General features: G+C 49.6%; 1 protein-coding gene across 4 annotated transcripts in view; it reads right to left on the bottom strand.

Moving 5' to 3' along the window:
* The window catches only part of LOC140734547 (sodium/hydrogen exchanger 2-like), a 573,522-nt gene that overhangs the window by 123,624 nt on the left and 429,156 nt on the right, over positions 1-20,742 (bottom strand). For all 4 annotated transcript variants that reach the window (XM_073058669.1, XM_073058670.1, XM_073058671.1 and 1 more), the window contains exons 4-5: positions 17,542-17,759; positions 17,214-17,410 (exon numbers count right to left, since the gene is read on the bottom strand). In XM_073058669.1, the coding sequence (XP_072914770.1) occupies positions 17,214-17,410; positions 17,542-17,759 (415 nt within the window). The remainder of the gene's footprint in view (positions 1-17,213; positions 17,411-17,541; positions 17,760-20,742) is intronic.

Here is a 20,742-nt window from a genome sequence, read left to right as displayed (position 1 = left end):
ATTTCTCCTGTTGTGGTGTGGATTGACTGCACCTGACATTTCTCCTGTTGTGGTGTGGATTGACTGGACCGGTCATTTCTCCTGTTGTGGTGTGGATTGACTGGACCGGTCATTTCTCCTGTTGTGGTGTGGATTGTCTGGACCGGACATTTCTCCTGTTGTGGTGTGGATTGACTGGTCCGGACATTTCACCTGTTGTGGTGTGGATTGACTGGACCGGACATTTCACCTGTTGTGGTGTGGATTGCTGGTCCTGGCATTTCGCCTGTTGTGGTGTGGATTGTCTGGACTTGACATTTCTCCTGTTGTGGTGTGGATTGTCTGGACTTGACATTTCTCCTGTTGTGGTGTGGATTGCTGGTCCTGACATTTCCCCTGTTGTGGTGTGGATTGACTGCACCTGACATTTCTCCTGTTGTGGTGTGGATTGACTGGACCGGACATTTCTCCTGTTGTGGTGTGGATTGACTGCACCTGACATTTCTCCTGTTGTGGTGTGGATTGACTGGACCGGACATTTCTCCTGTTGTGGTGTGGATTGACTGCACCTGACATTTTTCCTGTTGTGGTGTGGATTGTCTGGACCAGACATTTCCCCTGTTGTGGTGTGGATTGACTGCACCTGACATTTCTCCTGTTGTGGTGTGGATTGACTGTACCGGACATTTCTACTGTTGTGGTGTGGATTGGCTGGACCTGACATTTCTCCTGTTGTGGTGTGGATTGACTGGACCGGACATTTCTCCTGTTGTGGTGTGGATTGACTGCACCTGACATTTCTCCTGTTGTGGTGTGGATTGACTGGACTTAACATTTCTCCAGTTGTGGTGTGGATTGTCTGGACAGCACATTTCTCCTGTTGTGGTGTGGATTGACTGGACCTGACATTTCCCCTGTTGTGGTGTGGATTGACTGGACCTGACATTTCCCCTGTTGTGGTGTGGATTGACTGGACTTGACATTTCCCCTGTTGTGGTGTGGATTGACTGAACTGGACATTTCCCCTGTTGTGGTGTGGAATGTCTGGACTTGACATTTCCCCTGTTGTGGTCTGGATTGACTGGACTGGACATTTCTCCTGTTGTGGTGTGGATTGACTGGGCCGGACATTTCCCCTGTTGTTGTGTGGATTGACTGGACCGAACATTTCTCCTGTTGTGTTGTGGATTGACTGGACTTGACATTTCCCCTGTTGTGGTCAGGATTGACTGGACCGTACATTTCTCCTGTTGTGGTGTGGATTGACTGGACCGGACATTTCTCCTGTTGTGGTGTGGATTGTCTGGACTTGGCATTTCCCCTGTTGTGGTCTGGATTGACTGGACCGGACATTTCTCCTGTTGTGGTGTGGATTGACTGGACCTGACATTTCTCCTGTTGTGGTCTGGATTGACTGGACCGGACATTTCTCCTGTTGTGGTGTGGATTGACAGGACCTGACATTTCCCCTGTTGTGGTGTGGATTGTCTGGACGACATTTCCCCTGTTGTGGTCTGGATTGACTGGACCGGACATTTCTCCTGTTGTGGTGTGGATTGACTGGGCCGGACATTTCTCCTGTTGTGGTGTGGATTGACTGGGCCGGACATTTCTCCTGTTGTGGTGTGGATTGACTGGGCCGGACATTTCTCCTGTTGTGGTGTGAATTGACTGGTCCGGACATTTCTCCTGTTGTGGTGTGGATTGACAGGACCTGACATTTCCCCTGTTGTGGTCTGGATTGACTGGACCGGACATTTCTCCTGTTGTGGTGTGGATTGACTGGGCCGGACATTTCTCCTGTTGTGGTGTGAATTGACTGGTCCGGACATTTCTCCTGTTGTGGTGTGGATTGACTGGGCCGGACATTTCCCCTGTTGTGGTGTGGATTGTCTGGACTTGACAGTTCCCCTGTTGTGGTGTGGATTGACTGGACCTGACATTTCTCCTGTTGTGGTGTGTATTGACTGGACCTGACATTTCTCCTGTTGTGGTGTGGATTGTCTGGACTTGACAGTTCCCCTGTTGTGGTGTGGATTGACTGGACCGGACATTTCTCCTGTTGTGGTGTGTATTGACTGGACCGGACATTTCTCCTGTTGTGGTGTGGATTGTCTGGACTTGACAGTTCCCCTGTTGTGGTGTGGATTGACTGGACTTGACAGTTCCCCTGTTGTGGTGTGGATTGACTGGTCCGGACAGTTCCCCTGTTGTGGTGTGGATTGACTGGACCTGACATTTCTCCTGTTGTGGTGTGGATTGACTGGACCGGACAGTTCCCCTGTTGTGCTGTGGATTGACTGGACCTGACATTTCTCCTGTTGTGGTGTGGATAGACTGGGCCGGACATTTCCCCTGTTGTGGTGTGGATAGACTGGGCCGGACATTTCCCCTGTTGTGGTGTGGATTGACTGGACCTGACATTTCCCCTGTTGTGGTGTGGATTGTCTGGACTTGACAGTTCCCCTGTTGTGGTGTGGATTGACTGGACCTGACATTTCTCCTGTTGTGGTGTGTATTGACTGGACCTGACATTTCCCCTGTTGTGGTGTGGATTGTCTGGACTTGACAGTTCCCCTGTTGTGGTGTGGATTGACTGGACCTGACATTTCTCCTGTTGTGGTGTGGATTGACTGGACCGGACATTTCTCCTGTTGTGGTGTGGATTGACTGGACCTGACATTTCTCCTGTTGTGGTGTGGATTGACTGGACCGGACATTTCCCCTGTTGTGGTGTGGATTGTCTGGACTTGACAGTTCCCCTGTTGTGGTGTGGATTGACTGGACCTGACATTTCTCCTGTTGTGGTGTGGATTGACTGGACCGGACATTTCTCCTGTTCTGGTGTGGATTGACTGGACCTGACATTTCCCCTGTTGTGGTGTGGATTGACTGGACCTGACATTTCCCCTGTTGTGGTGTGGATTGTCTGGACTTGACAGTTCCCCTGTTGTGGTGTGGATTGTCTGGACTTGACAGTTCCCCTGTTGTGGTGTGGATTGACTGGACCTGACATTTCCCCTGTTGTGGTGTGGATTGACTGGACCTGACATTTCCCCTGTTGTGGTGTGGATTGACTGGACCTGACATTTCCCCTGTTGTGGTGTGGATTGTCTGGACTTGACAGTTCCCCTGTTGTGGTGTGGATTGACTGGACCTGACATTTCTCCTGTTGTGGTGTGGATTGACAGGACCGGACATTTCTCCTGTTGTGGTGTGGATTGTCTGGACTTGACATTTCCCCTGTTGTGGTGTGGATTGACTGTACCGGACATTTCCCCTGCTGTGGTGTGGATTGACTGGACCTGACATTTCTCCTGTTGTGGTGTGGATTGACTGGGCCGGACATTTCCCCTATTGTGGTGTGGATTGACTGGACCTGACATTTCCCCTGTTGTGGTGTGGATTGACTGGACCGGACAAATCTCCTGTTGTGGTGTGGATTGACTGCACCTGACATTTCTCCTGTTGTGGTGTGGATTGACTGGACCTGACATTTCTCCTGTTGTGGTGTGGATTGACTGGGCCGGACATTTCCCCTGTTGTTGTGTGGATTGACTGGACCGAACATTTCTCCTGTTGTGTTGTGGATTGACTGGACTTGACATTTCCCCTGTTGTGGTCAGGATTGACTGGACCGTACATTTCTCCTGTTGTGGTGTGGATTGACTGGACCGGACATTTCTCCTGTTGTGGTGTGGATTGTCTGGACTTGGCATTTCCCCTGTTGTGGTCTGGATTGACTGGACCGGACATTTCTCCTGTTGTGGTGTGGATTGACTGGACCTGACATTTCTCCTGTTGTGGTCTGGATTGACTGGACCGGACATTTCTCCTGTTGTGGTGTGGATTGACAGGACCTGACATTTCCCCTGTTGTGGTGTGGATTGTCTGGACGACATTTCCCCTGTTGTGGTCTGGATTGACTGGACCGGACATTTCTCCTGTTGTGGTGTGGATTGACTGGGCCGGACATTTCTCCTGTTGTGGTGTGGATTGACTGGGCCGGACATTTCTCCTGTTGTGGTGTGGATTGACTGGGCCGGACATTTCTCCTGTTGTGGTGTGAATTGACTGGTCCGGACATTTCTCCTGTTGTGGTGTGGATTGACAGGACCTGACATTTCCCCTGTTGTGGTCTGGATTGACTGGACCGGACATTTCTCCTGTTGTGGTGTGGATTGACTGGGCCGGACATTTCTCCTGTTGTGGTGTGAATTGACTGGTCCGGACATTTCTCCTGTTGTGGTGTGGATTGACTGGGCCGGACATTTCCCCTGTTGTGGTGTGGATTGTCTGGACTTGACAGTTCCCCTGTTGTGGTGTGGATTGACTGGACCTGACATTTCTCCTGTTGTGGTGTGTATTGACTGGACCTGACATTTCTCCTGTTGTGGTGTGGATTGTCTGGACTTGACAGTTCCCCTGTTGTGGTGTGGATTGACTGGACCGGACATTTCTCCTGTTGTGGTGTGTATTGACTGGACCGGACAATTCTCCTGTTGTGGTGTGGATTGTCTGGACTTGACAGTTCCCCTGTTGTGGTGTGGATTGACTGGACTTGACAGTTCCCCTGTTGTGGTGTGGATTGACTGGTCCGGACAGTTCCCCTGTTGTGGTGTGGATTGACTGGACCTGACATTTCTCCTGTTGTGGTGTGGATTGACTGGACCGGACAGTTCCCCTGTTGTGCTGTGGATTGACTGGACCTGACATTTCTCCTGTTGTGGTGTGGATAGACTGGGCCGGACATTTCCCCTGTTGTGGTGTGGATAGACTGGGCCGGACATTTCCCCTGTTGTGGTGTGGATTGACTGGACCTGACATTTCCCCTGTTGTGGTGTGGATTGTCTGGACTTGACAGTTCCCCTGTTGTGGTGTGGATTGACTGGACCTGACATTTCTCCTGTTGTGGTGTGTATTGACTGGACCTGACATTTCCCCTGTTGTGGTGTGGATTGTCTGGACTTGACAGTTCCCCTGTTGTGGTGTGGATTGACTGGACCTGACATTTCTCCTGTTGTGGTGTGGATTGACTGGACCGGACATTTCTCCTGTTGTGGTGTGGATTGACTGGACCTGACATTTCTCCTGTTGTGGTGTGGATTGACTGGACCGGACATTTCCCCTGTTGTGGTGTGGATTGTCTGGACTTGACAGTTCCCCTGTTGTGGTGTGGATTGACTGGACCTGACATTTCTCCTGTTGTGGTGTGGATTGACTGGACCGGACATTTCTCCTGTTCTGGTGTGGATTGACTGGACCTGACATTTCCCCTGTTGTGGTGTGGATTGACTGGACCTGACATTTCCCCTGTTGTGGTGTGGATTGTCTGGACTTGACAGTTCCCCTGTTGTGGTGTGGATTGTCTGGACTTGACAGTTCCCCTGTTGTGGTGTGGATTGACTGGACCTGACATTTCCCCTGTTGTGGTGTGGATTGACTGGACCTGACATTTCCCCTGTTGTGGTGTGGATTGACTGGACCTGACATTTCCCCTGTTGTGGTGTGGATTGTCTGGACTTGACAGTTCCCCTGTTGTGGTGTGGATTGACTGGACCTGACATTTCTCCTGTTGTGGTGTGGATTGACAGGACCGGACATTTCTCCTGTTGTGGTGTGGATTGTCTGGACTTGACATTTCCCCTGTTGTGGTGTGGATTGACTGTACCGGACATTTCCCCTGCTGTGGTGTGGATTGACTGGACCTGACATTTCTCCTGTTGTGGTGTGGATAGACTGGGCCGGACATTTCCCCTATTGTGGTGTGGATTGACTGGACCTGACATTTCCCCTGTTGTGGTGTGGATTGACTGGACCGGACAAATCTCCTGTTGTGGTGTGGATTGACTGCACCTGACATTTCTCCTGTTGTGGTGTGGATTGACTGGACCTGACATTTCTCCTGTTGTGGTGTGGATTGACTGGACCGGACATTTCCCCTGTTGTGGTGTGGATTGACTGGACCGGACATTTCCCCTGTTGTGGTGTGGATTGACTGGACCTGACATTTCCCCTGTTGTGGTGTGGATTGACTGGACCTGACATTTCCCCTGTTGTGGTGTGGATTGACTGGACCTGACATTTCCTCTGTTGTGGTGTGGATTGACTGGACCGGACATTTCTCCTGTTGTGGTGTGGAATGACTGGACCTGACATTTCCCCTGTTGTGGTGTGGATTGTCTGGACCGGACATTTCCCCTGTTGTGGTGTGGATTGACTGCACCTGACATTTCTCCTGTTGTGGTGTGGATTGACTGGACCGGACATTTCTCCTGTTGTGGTGTGGATTGACTGCACCTGACATTTTTCCTGTTGTGGTGTGGATTGTCTGGACCGGACATTTCCCCTGTTGTGGTGTGGATTGACTGCACCTGACATTTCTCCTGTTGTGGTGTGGATTGACTGGACCGGACATTTCTCCTGTTGTGGTGTGGATTGACTGGACCTGACATTTCTCCTGTTGTGGTGTGGATTGACTGGACCGGACATTTCTCATGTTGTGGTGTGGATTGACTGGACCGGACATTTCTCCTGTTGTGGTGTGGATTGACTGCACCTGACATTTCTCCTGTTGTGGTGTGGATTGACTGGACCGGTCATTTCTCCTGTTGTGGTGTGGATTGACTGGACCGGTCATTTCTCCTGTTGTGGTGTGGATTGTCTGGACCGGACATTTCTCCTGTTGTGGTGTGGATTGACTGGTCCGGACATTTCACCTGTTGTGGTGTGGATTGACTGGACCGGACATTTCACCTGTTGTGGTGTGGATTGCTGGTCCTGACATTTCGCCTGTTGTGGTGTGGATTGTCTGGACTTGACATTTCTCCTGTTGTGGTGTGGATTGTCTGGACTTGACATTTCTCCTGTTGTGGTGTGGATTGCTGGTCCTGACATTTCCCCTGTTGTGGTGTGGATTGACTGCACCTGACATTTCTCCTGTTGTGGTGTGGATTGACTGGACCGGACATTTCTCCTGTTGTGGTGTGGATTGACTGCACCTGACATTTCTCCTGTTGTGGTGTGGATTGACTGGACCGGACATTTCTCCTGTTGTGGTGTGGATTGACTGCACCTGACATTTTTCCTGTTGTGGTGTGGATTGTCTGGACCGGACATTTCCCCTGTTGTGGTGTGGATTGACTGCACCTGACATTTCTCCTGTTGTGGTGTGGATTGACTGCACCGGACATTTCTCCTGTTGTGGTGTGGATTGACTGGACCTGACATTTCTCCTGTTGTGGTGTGGATTGACTGGACCGGACATTTCTCCTGTTGTGGTGTGGATTGACTGCACCTGACATTTCTCCTGTTGTGGTGTGGATTGACTGGACCGGACATTTCTCCTGTTGTGGTGTGGATTGACTGGACCGGACATTTCTCCTGTTGTGGTGTGGATTGACTGGACCAGACATTTCCCCTGTTGTGGTGTGGATTGACTGGACCTGACATTTCCCCTGTTGTGGTGTGGACTGTCTGGACTTGACATTTCTCCAGTTGTGGTGTGGATTGTCTGGACAGCACATTTCTCCTGTTGTGGTGTGGATTGACTGGACCTGACATTTCCCCTGTTGTTGTGTGGATTGACTGGACTTGACATTTCCCCTGTTGTGGTGTGGATTGACTGAACTGGACATTTCCCTTGTTGTGGTGTGGATTGACTGGACCTGACATTTCCCCTGTTGTGGCGTGGATTGACTGGACCTGACATTTCCCCTGTTGTGGTGTGGATTGACTGGACTTGACATTTCCCCTGTTGTGGTGTGGATTGACTGAACTGGACATTTCCCCTGTTGTGGTGTGGAATGTCTGGACTTGACATTTCCCCTGTTGTGGTCTGGATTGACTGGACCGGACATTTCTCCTGTTGTGGTGTGGATTGACTGGGCCGGACATTTCCCCTGTTGTTGTGTGGATTGACTGGACCGAACATTTCTCCTGTTGTGTTGTGGATTGACTGGACTTGACATTTCCCCTGTTGTGGTCTGGATTGACTGGACCGTACATTTCTCCTGTTGTGGTGTGGATTGACTGGACCGGACATTTCTCCTGTTGTGGTGTGGATTGTCTGGACTTGACATTTCTCCTGTTGTGGTGTGGATTGCTGGTCCTGACATTTCCCCTGTTGTGGTGTGGATTGACTGCACCTGACATTTCTCCTGTTGTGGTGTGGATTGACTGGACCGGACATTTCTCCTGTTGTGGTGTGGATTGACTGCACCTGACATTTCTCCTGTTGTGGTGTGGATTGACTGGACCGGACATTTCTCCTGTTGTGGTGTGGATTGACTGCACCTGACATTTTTCCTGTTGTGGTGTGGATTGTCTGGACCAGACATTTCCCCTGTTGTGGTGTGGATTGACTGCACCTGACATTTCTCCTGTTGTGGTGTGGATTGACTGTACCGGACATTTCTACTGTTGTGGTGTGGATTGGCTGGACCTGACATTTCTCCTGTTGTGGTGTGGATTGACTGGACCGGACATTTCTCCTGTTGTGGTGTGGATTGACTGCACCTGACATTTCTCCTGTTGTGGTGTGGATTGACTGGACTTAACATTTCTCCAGTTGTGGTGTGGATTGTCTGGACAGCACATTTCTCCTGTTGTGGTGTGGATTGACTGGACCTGACATTTCCCCTGTTGTGGTGTGGATTGACTGGACCTGACATTTCCCCTGTTGTGGTGTGGATTGACTGGACTTGACATTTCCCCTGTTGTGGTGTGGATTGACTGAACTGGACATTTCCCCTGTTGTGGTGTGGAATGTCTGGACTTGACATTTCCCCTGTTGTGGTCTGGATTGACTGGACTGGACATTTCTCCTGTTGTGGTGTGGATTGACTGGGCCGGACATTTCCCCTGTTGTTGTGTGGATTGACTGGACCGAACATTTCTCCTGTTGTGTTGTGGATTGACTGGACTTGACATTTCCCCTGTTGTGGTCAGGATTGACTGGACCGTACATTTCTCCTGTTGTGGTGTGGATTGACTGGACCGGACATTTCTCCTGTTGTGGTGTGGATTGTCTGGACTTGGCATTTCCCCTGTTGTGGTCTGGATTGACTGGACCGGACATTTCTCCTGTTGTGGTGTGGATTGACTGGACCTGACATTTCTCCTGTTGTGGTCTGGATTGACTGGACCGGACATTTCTCCTGTTGTGGTATGGATTGACAGGACCTGACATTTCCCCTGTTGTGGTGTGGATTGTCTGGACGACATTTCCCCTGTTGTGGTCTGGATTGACTGGACCGGACATTTCTCCTGTTGTGGTGTGGATTGACTGGGCCGGACATTTCTCCTGTTGTGGTGTGGATTGACTGGGCCGGACATTTCTCCTGTTGTGGTGTGGATTGACTGGGCCGGACATTTCTCCTGTTGTGGTGTGAATTGACTGGTCCGGACATTTCTCCTGTTGTGGTGTGGATTGACAGGACCTGACATTTCCCCTGTTGTGGTCTGGATTGACTGGACCGGACATTTCTCCTGTTGTGGTGTGGATTGACTGGGCCGGACATTTCTCCTGTTGTGGTGTGAATTGACTGGTCCGGACATTTCTCCTGTTGTGGTGTGGATTGACTGGGCCGGACATTTCCCCTGTTGTGGTGTGGATTGTCTGGACTTGACAGTTCCCCTGTTGTGGTGTGGATTGACTGGACCTGACATTTCTCCTGTTGTGGTGTGTATTGACTGGACCTGACATTTCTCCTGTTGTGGTGTGGATTGTCTGGACTTGACAGTTCCCCTGTTGTGGTGTGGATTGACTGGACCGGACATTTCTCCTGTTGTGGTGTGTATTGACTGGACCGGACATTTCTCCTGTTGTGGTGTGGATTGTCTGGACTTGACAGTTCCCCTGTTGTGGTGTGGATTGACTGGACTTGACAGTTCCCCTGTTGTGGTGTGGATTGACTGGTCCGGACAGTTCCCCTGTTGTGGTGTGGATTGACTGGACCTGACATTTCTCCTGTTGTGGTGTGGATTGACTGGACCGGACAGTTCCCCTGTTGTGCTGTGGATTGACTGGACCTGACATTTCTCCTGTTGTGGTGTGGATAGACTGGGCCGGACATTTCCCCTGTTGTGGTGTGGATAGACTGGGCCGGACATTTCCCCTGTTGTGGTGTGGATTGACTGGACCTGACATTTCCCCTGTTGTGGTGTGGATTGTCTGGACTTGACAGTTCCCCTGTTGTGGTGTGGATTGACTGGACCTGACATTTCTCCTGTTGTGGTGTGTATTGACTGGACCTGACATTTCCCCTGTTGTGGTGTGGATTGTCTGGACTTGACAGTTCCCCTGTTGTGGTGTGGATTGACTGGACCTGACATTTCTCCTGTTGTGGTGTGGATTGACTGGACCGGACATTTCTCCTGTTGTGGTGTGGATTGACTGGACCTGACATTTCTCCTGTTGTGGTGTGGATTGACTGGACCGGACATTTCCCCTGTTGTGGTGTGGATTGTCTGGACTTGACAGTTCCCCTGTTGTGGTGTGGATTGACTGGACCTGACATTTCTCCTGTTGTGGTGTGGATTGACTGGACCGGACATTTCTCCTGTTCTGGTGTGGATTGACTGGACCTGACATTTCCCCTGTTGTGGTGTGGATTGACTGGACCTGACATTTCCCCTGTTGTGGTGTGGATTGTCTGGACTTGACAGTTCCCCTGTTGTGGTGTGGATTGTCTGGACTTGACAGTTCCCCTGTTGTGGTGTGGATTGACTGGACCTGACATTTCCCCTGTTGTGGTGTGGATTGACTGGACCTGACATTTCCCCTGTTGTGGTGTGGATTGACTGGACCTGACATTTCCCCTGTTGTGGTGTGGATTGTCTGGACTTGACAGTTCCCCTGTTGTGGTGTGGATTGACTGGACCTGACATTTCTCCTGTTGTGGTGTGGATTGACAGGACCGGACATTTCTCCTGTTGTGGTGTGGATTGTCTGGACTTGACATTTCCCCTGTTGTGGTGTGGATTGACTGTACCGGACATTTCCCCTGCTGTGGTGTGGATTGACTGGACCTGACATTTCTCCTGTTGTGGTGTGGATTGACTGGGCCGGACATTTCCCCTATTGTGGTGTGGATTGACTGGACCTGACATTTCCCCTGTTGTGGTGTGGATTGACTGGACCGGACAAATCTCCTGTTGTGGTGTGGATTGACTGCACCTGACATTTCTCCTGTTGTGGTGTGGATTGACTGGACCTGACATTTCTCCTGTTGTGGTGTGGATTGACTGGGCCGGACATTTCCCCTGTTGTTGTGTGGATTGACTGGACCGAACATTTCTCCTGTTGTGTTGTGGATTGACTGGACTTGACATTTCCCCTGTTGTGGTCAGGATTGACTGGACCGTACATTTCTCCTGTTGTGGTGTGGATTGACTGGACCGGACATTTCTCCTGTTGTGGTGTGGATTGTCTGGACTTGGCATTTCCCCTGTTGTGGTCTGGATTGACTGGACCGGACATTTCTCCTGTTGTGGTGTGGATTGACTGGACCTGACATTTCTCCTGTTGTGGTCTGGATTGACTGGACCGGACATTTCTCCTGTTGTGGTGTGGATTGACAGGACCTGACATTTCCCCTGTTGTGGTGTGGATTGTCTGGACGACATTTCCCCTGTTGTGGTCTGGATTGACTGGACCGGACATTTCTCCTGTTGTGGTGTGGATTGACTGGGCCGGACATTTCTCCTGTTGTGGTGTGGATTGACTGGGCCGGACATTTCTCCTGTTGTGGTGTGGATTGACTGGGCCGGACATTTCTCCTGTTGTGGTGTGAATTGACTGGTCCGGACATTTCTCCTGTTGTGGTGTGGATTGACAGGACCTGACATTTCCCCTGTTGTGGTCTGGATTGACTGGACCGGACATTTCTCCTGTTGTGGTGTGGATTGACTGGGCCGGACATTTCTCCTGTTGTGGTGTGAATTGACTGGTCCGGACATTTCTCCTGTTGTGGTGTGGATTGACTGGGCCGGACATTTCCCCTGTTGTGGTGTGGATTGTCTGGACTTGACAGTTCCCCTGTTGTGGTGTGGATTGACTGGACCTGACATTTCTCCTGTTGTGGTGTGTATTGACTGGACCTGACATTTCTCCTGTTGTGGTGTGGATTGTCTGGACTTGACAGTTCCCCTGTTGTGGTGTGGATTGACTGGACCGGACATTTCTCCTGTTGTGGTGTGTATTGACTGGACCGGACATTTCTCCTGTTGTGGTGTGGATTGTCTGGACTTGACAGTTCCCCTGTTGTGGTGTGGATTGACTGGACTTGACAGTTCCCCTGTTGTGGTGTGGATTGACTGGTCCGGACAGTTCCCCTGTTGTGGTGTGGATTGACTGGACCTGACATTTCTCCTGTTGTGGTGTGGATTGACTGGACCGGACAGTTCCCCTGTTGTGCTGTGGATTGACTGGACCTGACATTTCTCCTGTTGTGGTGTGGATAGACTGGGCCGGACATTTCCCCTGTTGTGGTGTGGATAGACTGGGCCGGACATTTCCCCTGTTGTGGTGTGGATTGACTGGACCTGACATTTCCCCTGTTGTGGTGTGGATTGTCTGGACTTGACAGTTCCCCTGTTGTGGTGTGGATTGACTGGACCTGACATTTCTCCTGTTGTGGTGTGTATTGACTGGACCTGACATTTCCCCTGTTGTGGTGTGGATTGTCTGGACTTGACAGTTCCCCTGTTGTGGTGTGGATTGACTGGACCTGACATTTCTCCTGTTGTGGTGTGGATTGACTGGACCGGACATTTCTCCTGTTGTGGTGTGGATTGACTGGACCTGACATTTCTCCTGTTGTGGTGTGGATTGACTGGACCGGACATTTCCCCTGTTGTGGTGTGGATTGTCTGGACTTGACAGTTCCCCTGTTGTGGTGTGGATTGACTGGACCTGACATTTCTCCTGTTGTGGTGTGGATTGACTGGACCGGACATTTCTCCTGTTCTGGTGTGGATTGACTGGACCTGACATTTCCCCTGTTGTGGTGTGGATTGACTGGACCTGACATTTCCCCTGTTGTGGTGTGGATTGTCTGGACTTGACAGTTCCCCTGTTGTGGTGTGGATTGTCTGGACTTGACAGTTCCCCTGTTGTGGTGTGGATTGACTGGACCTGACATTTCCCCTGTTGTGGTGTGGATTGACTGGACCTGACATTTCCCCTGTTGTGGTGTGGATTGACTGGACCTGACATTTCCCCTGTTGTGGTGTGGATTGTCTGGACTTGACAGTTCCCCTGTTGTGGTGTGGATTGACTGGACCTGACATTTCTCCTGTTGTGGTGTGGATTGACAGGACCGGACATTTCTCCTGTTGTGGTGTGGATTGTCTGGACTTGACATTTCCCCTGTTGTGGTGTGGATTGACTGTACCGGACATTTCCCCTGCTGTGGTGTGGATTGACTGGACCTGACATTTCTCCTGTTGTGGTGTGGATAGACTGGGCCGGACATTTCCCCTATTGTGGTGTGGATTGACTGGACCTGACATTTCCCCTGTTGTGGTGTGGATTGACTGGACCGGACAAATCTCCTGTTGTGGTGTGGATTGACTGCACCTGACATTTCTCCTGTTGTGGTGTGGATTGACTGGACCTGACATTTCTCCTGTTGTGGTGTGGATTGACTGGACCGGACATTTCCCCTGTTGTGGTGTGGATTGACTGGACCGGACATTTCCCCTGTTGTGGTGTGGATTGACTGGACCTGACATTTCCCCTGTTGTGGTGTGGATTGACTGGACCTGACATTTCCCCTGTTGTGGTGTGGATTGACTGGACCTGACATTTCCCCTGTTGTGGTGTGGATTGACTGGACCGGACATTTCTCCTGTTGTGGTGTGGAATGACTGGACCTGACATTTCCCCTGTTGTGGTGTGGATTGTCTGGACCGGACATTTCCCCTGTTGTGGTGTGGATTGACTGCACCTGACATTTCTCCTGTTGTGGTGTGGATTGACTGGACCGGACATTTCTCCTGTTGTGGTGTGGATTGACTGCACCTGACATTTTTCCTGTTGTGGTGTGGATTGTCTGGACCGGACATTTCCCCTGTTGTGGTGTGGATTGACTGCACCTGACATTTCTCCTGTTGTGGTGTGGATTGACTGGACCGGACATTTCTCCTGTTGTGGTGTGGATTGACTGGACCTGACATTTCTCCTGTTGTGGTGTGGATTGACTGGACCGGACATTTCTCATGTTGTGGTGTGGATTGACTGGACCGGACATTTCTCCTGTTGTGGTGTGGATTGACTGCACCTGACATTTCTCCTGTTGTGGTGTGGATTGACTGGACCGGTCATTTCTCCTGTTGTGGTGTGGATTGACTGGACCGGTCATTTCTCCTGTTGTGGTGTGGATTGTCTGGACCGGACATTTCTCCTGTTGTGGTGTGGATTGACTGGTCCGGACATTTCACCTGTTGTGGTGTGGATTGACTGGACCGGACATTTCACCTGTTGTGGTGTGGATTGCTGGTCCTGACATTTCGCCTGTTGTGGTGTGGATTGTCTGGACTTGTCATTTCTCCTGTTGTGGTGTGGATTGTCTGGACTTGACATTTCTCCTGTTGTGGTGTGGATTGCTGGTCCTGACATTTCTCCAGTTGTGGTGTGGATTGTCTGGACTTGACATTTCTCCTGTTGTGGTGTGGATTGACTGGACCTGACATTTCTCCTGTTGTGGTGTGGATTGACTGGACCGGACATTTCTCCTGTTGTGGTGTGGATTGACTGCACCTGACATTTCTCCTGTTGTGGTGTGGATTGACTGGACCGGACATTTCTCCTGTTGTGGTGTGGATTGACTGCACCTGACATTTTTCCTGTTGTGGTGTGGATTGTCTGGACCGGACATTTCCCCTGTTGTGGTGTGGATTGACTGCACCTGACATTTCTCCTGTTGTGGTGTGGATTGACTGCACCGGACATTTCTCCTGTTGTGGTGTGGATTGACTGGACCTGACATTTCTCCTGTTGTGGTGTGGATTGACTGGACCGGACATTTCTCCTGTTGTGGTGTGGATTGACTGCACCTGACATTTCTCCTGTTGTGGTGTGGATTGACTGGACCGGACATTTCTCCTGTTGTGGTGTGGATTGACTGGACCGGACATTTCTCCTGTTGTGGTGTGGATTGACTGGACCAGACATTTCCCCTGTTGTGGTGTGGATTGACTGGACCTGACATTTCCCCTGTTGTGGTGTGGACTGTCTGGACTTGACATTTCTCCAGTTGTGGTGTGGATTGACTGAACTGGACATTTCCCTTGTTGTGGTGTGGATTGACTGGACCTGACATTTCCCCTGTTGTGGCGTGGATTGACTGGACCTGACATTTCCCCTGTTGTGGTGTGGATTGACTGGACTTGACATTTCCCCTGTTGTGGTGTGGATTGACTGAACTGGACATTTCCCCTGTTGTGGTGTGGAATGTCTGGACTTGACATTTCCCCTGTTGTGGTCTGGATTGACTGGACCGGACATTTCTCCTGTTGTGGTGTGGATTGACTGGGCCGGACATTTCCCCTGTTGTTGTGTGGATTGACTGGACCGAACATTTCTCCTGTTGTGTTGTGGATTGACTGGACTTGACATTTCCCCTGTTGTGGTCTGGATTGACTGGACCGTACATTTCTCCTGTTGTGGTGTGGATTGACTGGACCGGACATTTCTCCTGTTGTGGTGTGGATTGTCTGGACTTGACATTTCCCCTGTTGTGGTCTGGATTGACTGGACCGGACATTTCTCCTGTTGTGGTGTGGATTGACTGGACCTGACATTTCTCCTGTTGTGGTCTGGATTGACTGGACCGGACATTTCTCCTGTTGTGGTGTGGATTGACAGGACCTGACATTTCCCCTGTTGTGGTGTGGATTGTCTGGACTTGACATTTCCCCTGTTGTGGTCTGGATTGACTGGACCGGACATTTCTCCTGTTGTGGTGTGGATTGACTGGGCCGGACATTTCTCCTGTTGTGGTGTGGATTGACTGGGCCGGACATTTCTCCTGTTGTGGTGTGGATTGACTGGGCCGGACATTTCTCCTGTTGTGGTGTGAATTGACTGGTCCGGACATTTCTCCTGTTGTGGTGTGGATTGACAGGACCTGACATTTCCCATGTTGTGGTCTGGATTGACTGGACCGGACATTTCTCCTGTTGTGGTGTGGATTGACTGGGCCGGACATTTCTCCTGTTGTGGTGTGAATTGACTGGTCCGGACATTTCTCCTGTTGTGGTGTGGATTGACTGGGCCGGACATTTCCCCTGTTGTGGTGTGGATTGTCTGGACTTGACAGTTCCCCTGTTGTGGTGTGGATTGACTGGACCTGACATTTCTCCTGTTGTGGTGTGTATTGACTGGACCTGACATTTCTCCTGTTGTGGTGTGGATTGTCTGGACTTGACAGTTCCCCTGTTGTGGTGTGGATTGACTGGACCGGACATTTCTCCTGTTGTGGTGTGTATTGACTGGACCGGACATTTCTCCTGTTGTGGTGTGGATTGTCTGGACTTGACATTTCTCCTGTTGTGGTGTGGATTGACTGGACCGGACATTTCTCCTTTTGTGGTGTGGATTGACTGGACCGGACATTTCTCCTGTTGTGGTGTGGATTGTCTGGACTTGTCATTTCCCCTGTTGTGGTGTGGATTGTCTGGACTTGACATTTCTTCTGTTGTGGTGTGGATTGACTGGACCGGACAGTTCCCCTGTTGTGGTGTGGATTGACTGGACCTGACATTTCCCCTGTTGTGGTGTGGATTGACTGGACCTGACATTTCTCCTGTTGTGGTGTGGATTGACTGGACCGGTCATTTCTCCTGTTGTGGTGTGGATTGACTGGACCGGTCATTTCTCCTGTTGTGGTGTGGATTGTCTGGACCGGACATTTCTCCTGTTGTGGTGTGGATTGACTGGTCCGGACATTTCACCTGTTGTGGTGTGGATTGACTGGACCGGACATTTCACCTGTTGTGGTGTGGATTGCTGGTCCTGACATTTCGCCTGTTGTGGTGTGGATTGACTGGACCTGGCATGCTAATGCAGAATTGATCACACTCATCAGGTTGACTATTAACTCTGCTTCTCTCTCCACAGATACTTTTTGACTGTTGAGTGTCTACAGTATTTTCAGATATCCAGCATCAGCAGTTTTTAGATTTGCATAAATGTAACAGATTGACTTGTCAAAAAGTTCTCTGCTTACCTGAACAAAAACTGTAAAGAAAATGACGACTATTGTGGCTGTAGTGAACAGTTTCTTCTGAGGGAAGTTTGGCAGTAAGAAAACAAGGGAGAAACATATTGCTCCCCGCAATCCACCATAGGCTATAATGAACTGGTCCTTCTTGGTCACCATATTCACACGAAACTTATTTACAATAAATGTCAGGAAAATAACTCCTGGAATCAAACAAAGAAATCCATTACTAGATATTGCATTCAAGTGTCAAACCAGAAATTCCGCTGATGATAAAAATGAGGAAAGTGATTTTTTTTTCACTATTTGAAGAGGGAAAATAAATGTTCATTACCAACAGCTCTCCAGACAAGGCAAAATAGCATTGTGAAAGAGATATAAGGCCAGCTCCACTCGTGCTTGTCCCCAATCGTAGAAACTCCGAGGAAAATGAAGATGAGTGTCTCACTCACGCTACTCCACATCTTCATGAAGTACTTGATTGTAGTGTGAGATTTCTGAGAAATGTTAGCCTCCACATATCGTTTCATACTCATTGAACAAGTTATTATTCTGGAATAGACATTTACAAAGATTCTTTTAATTGTGAAACAATCAGAACTTTCTTTTTATTACAATTAGTTTTATCAGTATTTGGGTTGTGATTACTTAATAACATCCCAGCATTATTGTATTGAATGAGCCCTCATCAAAATAAATTTTTTTCTTGATAACAGATTTAGCCAGCTTCTTCCAGCAAACCAATGAAAGCCAGTTGGAGGAACCAGCACTGATATCACTACACCACCAGCCAGCCCTCCCTCAGTACAATACTGAGATAACCCGCTCAAGTCTCTGACTGGGGCATGAATCTCATTCTGAAATGAGTGTGCTGCCACTGAGCTACAGTTACAGTTACAGGAAATTTGGAGGCCAACTGTTTCAATTTAAAACACCACTTTAAACCACCAAAATCTGACAATATATTCTATGATACTCTGCTGATGATGCATCATAAATGGAAAATACAGACAGTCTTAGTCCAGTCACTAAGTATTACTAGGACCAAAATAGATGGCACTGGACAGGTGGAAAGATACCAATGTTACCCAAGAACTGAAGAAAACTTGCACTTCTTTCATGTCACTGCTAAAAATTACAAAAATTTAGACCCCATGTCCCAAAGTCTAAAATCTAGCCATAATTCTCTCCTGGGACATCTCACAGGAATTCATAAGCAAGCTTTTAATGCAATTATGGTAACTCCTGATGTAGCAAATTCTTTAGATCCCCATGCAAGCCTCATCACCCTGGCCCTCTGCACTGTGGTGTCTTATGGAACAACCCTCCAGGACACCAGTTCCATTCCCAGAATCATTTCAGGCTGCAGGATCCACATGTCACTGGAACCCATTGTGTTAAGGAGAGCTCCCTTAAACCCCCTGAGCGTGATTGTTAGTGAAGATAAAAAAACTTGTGCACTTACTGTGGAGCAGCCAACCATCCACACATCAAATGCTCACTGCATTCAGTAAGTGGCACCACCAGGAAGACACGAGGGGCTTCTATCTGTTAAACTCTCCCTGGCCCCTCATTCCATCACCATAGCCTGACTCACTCTCTCTGTCCAAATGCTCTATAAGCACTGGAGGCTCTGGTGGATTCCAGTACAGATGGCAACTTTCAGGACAAGACTCTATGTGTGCAGCTTGGACTCCCGACCAAACCTATCTCTCAGCCCTTCAGCATTACAGCCAAAGACAAGTCCTGCAATGGTCAGATCACACACACAGCCTGTGCACATGAGTACGAGAAAGAACACAAGTCCATCTAATTCCTCCTTATTGACTCCTCCCATCTTGTGCTCCCATCCTGGCTCTTCACTTATGACCATTATTTCATCTGATTATCCAGTTCTGTGCTGAAATGGGGACACACCTGCCTGCAATCTCAGTTGACTTCACCCTGTAAATCTGTGGAAGCAGAGGAAACCCTCAACCTCACCAGACTCTGATAGAATATCACAATTTAGCCAAAACATTCAATAAAAGGGAAGCCAGCATCCTGCCACCTCACAGACCACAGACCTCTTCACAGTCACCAACCATCCATGAGATTGTTCTCTCTCTACCCTCCTGGGACACTACAGTGCCAAAGTGCTACAGCACGGCTTCAACTGACCATCCCAGTCTCTAATTGGTACAGGATTTTTCTTCGTCAATAAAGAAAAATGGATATCTCTGCTGCTATGACTCAACAAAATCACCTTTATGAACTGATACTCTCTTCCCTTGATGGATCGCACACTGAAAACACTGCGCAGAGACCAGATCTCCATCAGACTAGATTTACAGAGCACATACAATTGATCCACCACAACCAGGGCATGAGTGGAAGATCGCGTTCACTAACTGGGTGCTGCGAATATCTGGCACCTGTGACTGGAAACCGCATTCTGCATTTTCCCTGTGAACGGAACACCACATTCTGCACCTGTGACCAGAACACCACATTCTGCACCTGTGACCGGAAAACCACATTCTGCACCTGTGACCAGAACACCACATTCTGCACCTGTGACCGGAACACCACATTCTGCATTTTCCCTGTGACCGGAACACCACATTCTGCACCTGTGACCGGAAAACCACATTCTGCACCTGTGACCAGAACACCACATTCTGCACCTGTGACCGGAACACCACATTCTGCATTTTCCCTGTGACCGGAACACCACATTCTGCACCTGTGACCGGAACACCACATTCTGCATTTTCCCTGTGACCGGAACACCACATTCTGTACCTGTGACCGGAACACCACATTCTGCACCTGTGACCGGAACACCACATTCTGCACCTGTGACCGGAAAACCACATTCTGCACCTGTGACCAGAACACCACATTCTGCACCTGTGACAGGAACACCACAATCTGCACCTGTGACCAGAACACCACATTCTGTACCTGTGACAGGAACACCACATTCTGCACCTGTGACCTGAACACCACATTCTGCACCTGTGACCGGAACACCACATTCTGCATTTTCCCTTTGACCGGAACACCACATTCTGCACCTGTGACCGGAACACCACATTCTGCACCTGTGACCGGAACACTATATTCTGCACCTGTGACCAGAACACTGTATTCTACATTTTCCCTGTGACCGGAAAACCACATTCTGCACCTGGGACCGGAACACCGTATTCTACATTGTCCCTGTCACCGGAACACCACATTCTGCATTTTCCCTGTGACCAAAACACCACATTCTTCACCTGTGACCGGAACAACACATTCTGCACCTGTGACCGGAACACCACATTCTGCACCTGTGACCAGAACACCACATTCTGCATTTTCCCTTTGAATGGAACAACACATTCTGCAACTGTGACCTGAACACCACATTTTGCATTTTCCCTGTGACCGGAATGCCGTATTTTGCATTTTCCCTGTGACCGGAACACCACATTCTGCACCTGTGACCAGACCACCACATTCTGCATTTTCCCTGTCAACAGAACACCACATTCTGCACCTGTGACCG

The sequence above is a fragment of the Hemitrygon akajei genome, chromosome 10 (genome assembly GCF_048418815.1).
Source record: "Hemitrygon akajei chromosome 10, sHemAka1.3, whole genome shotgun sequence".
Classification (NCBI taxonomy): Eukaryota; Metazoa; Chordata; class Chondrichthyes; order Myliobatiformes; family Dasyatidae; genus Hemitrygon; species Hemitrygon akajei.
Note: the sequence above shows the minus strand (reverse complement) of the source record. Positions and strands in the feature narration are given on the sequence as shown.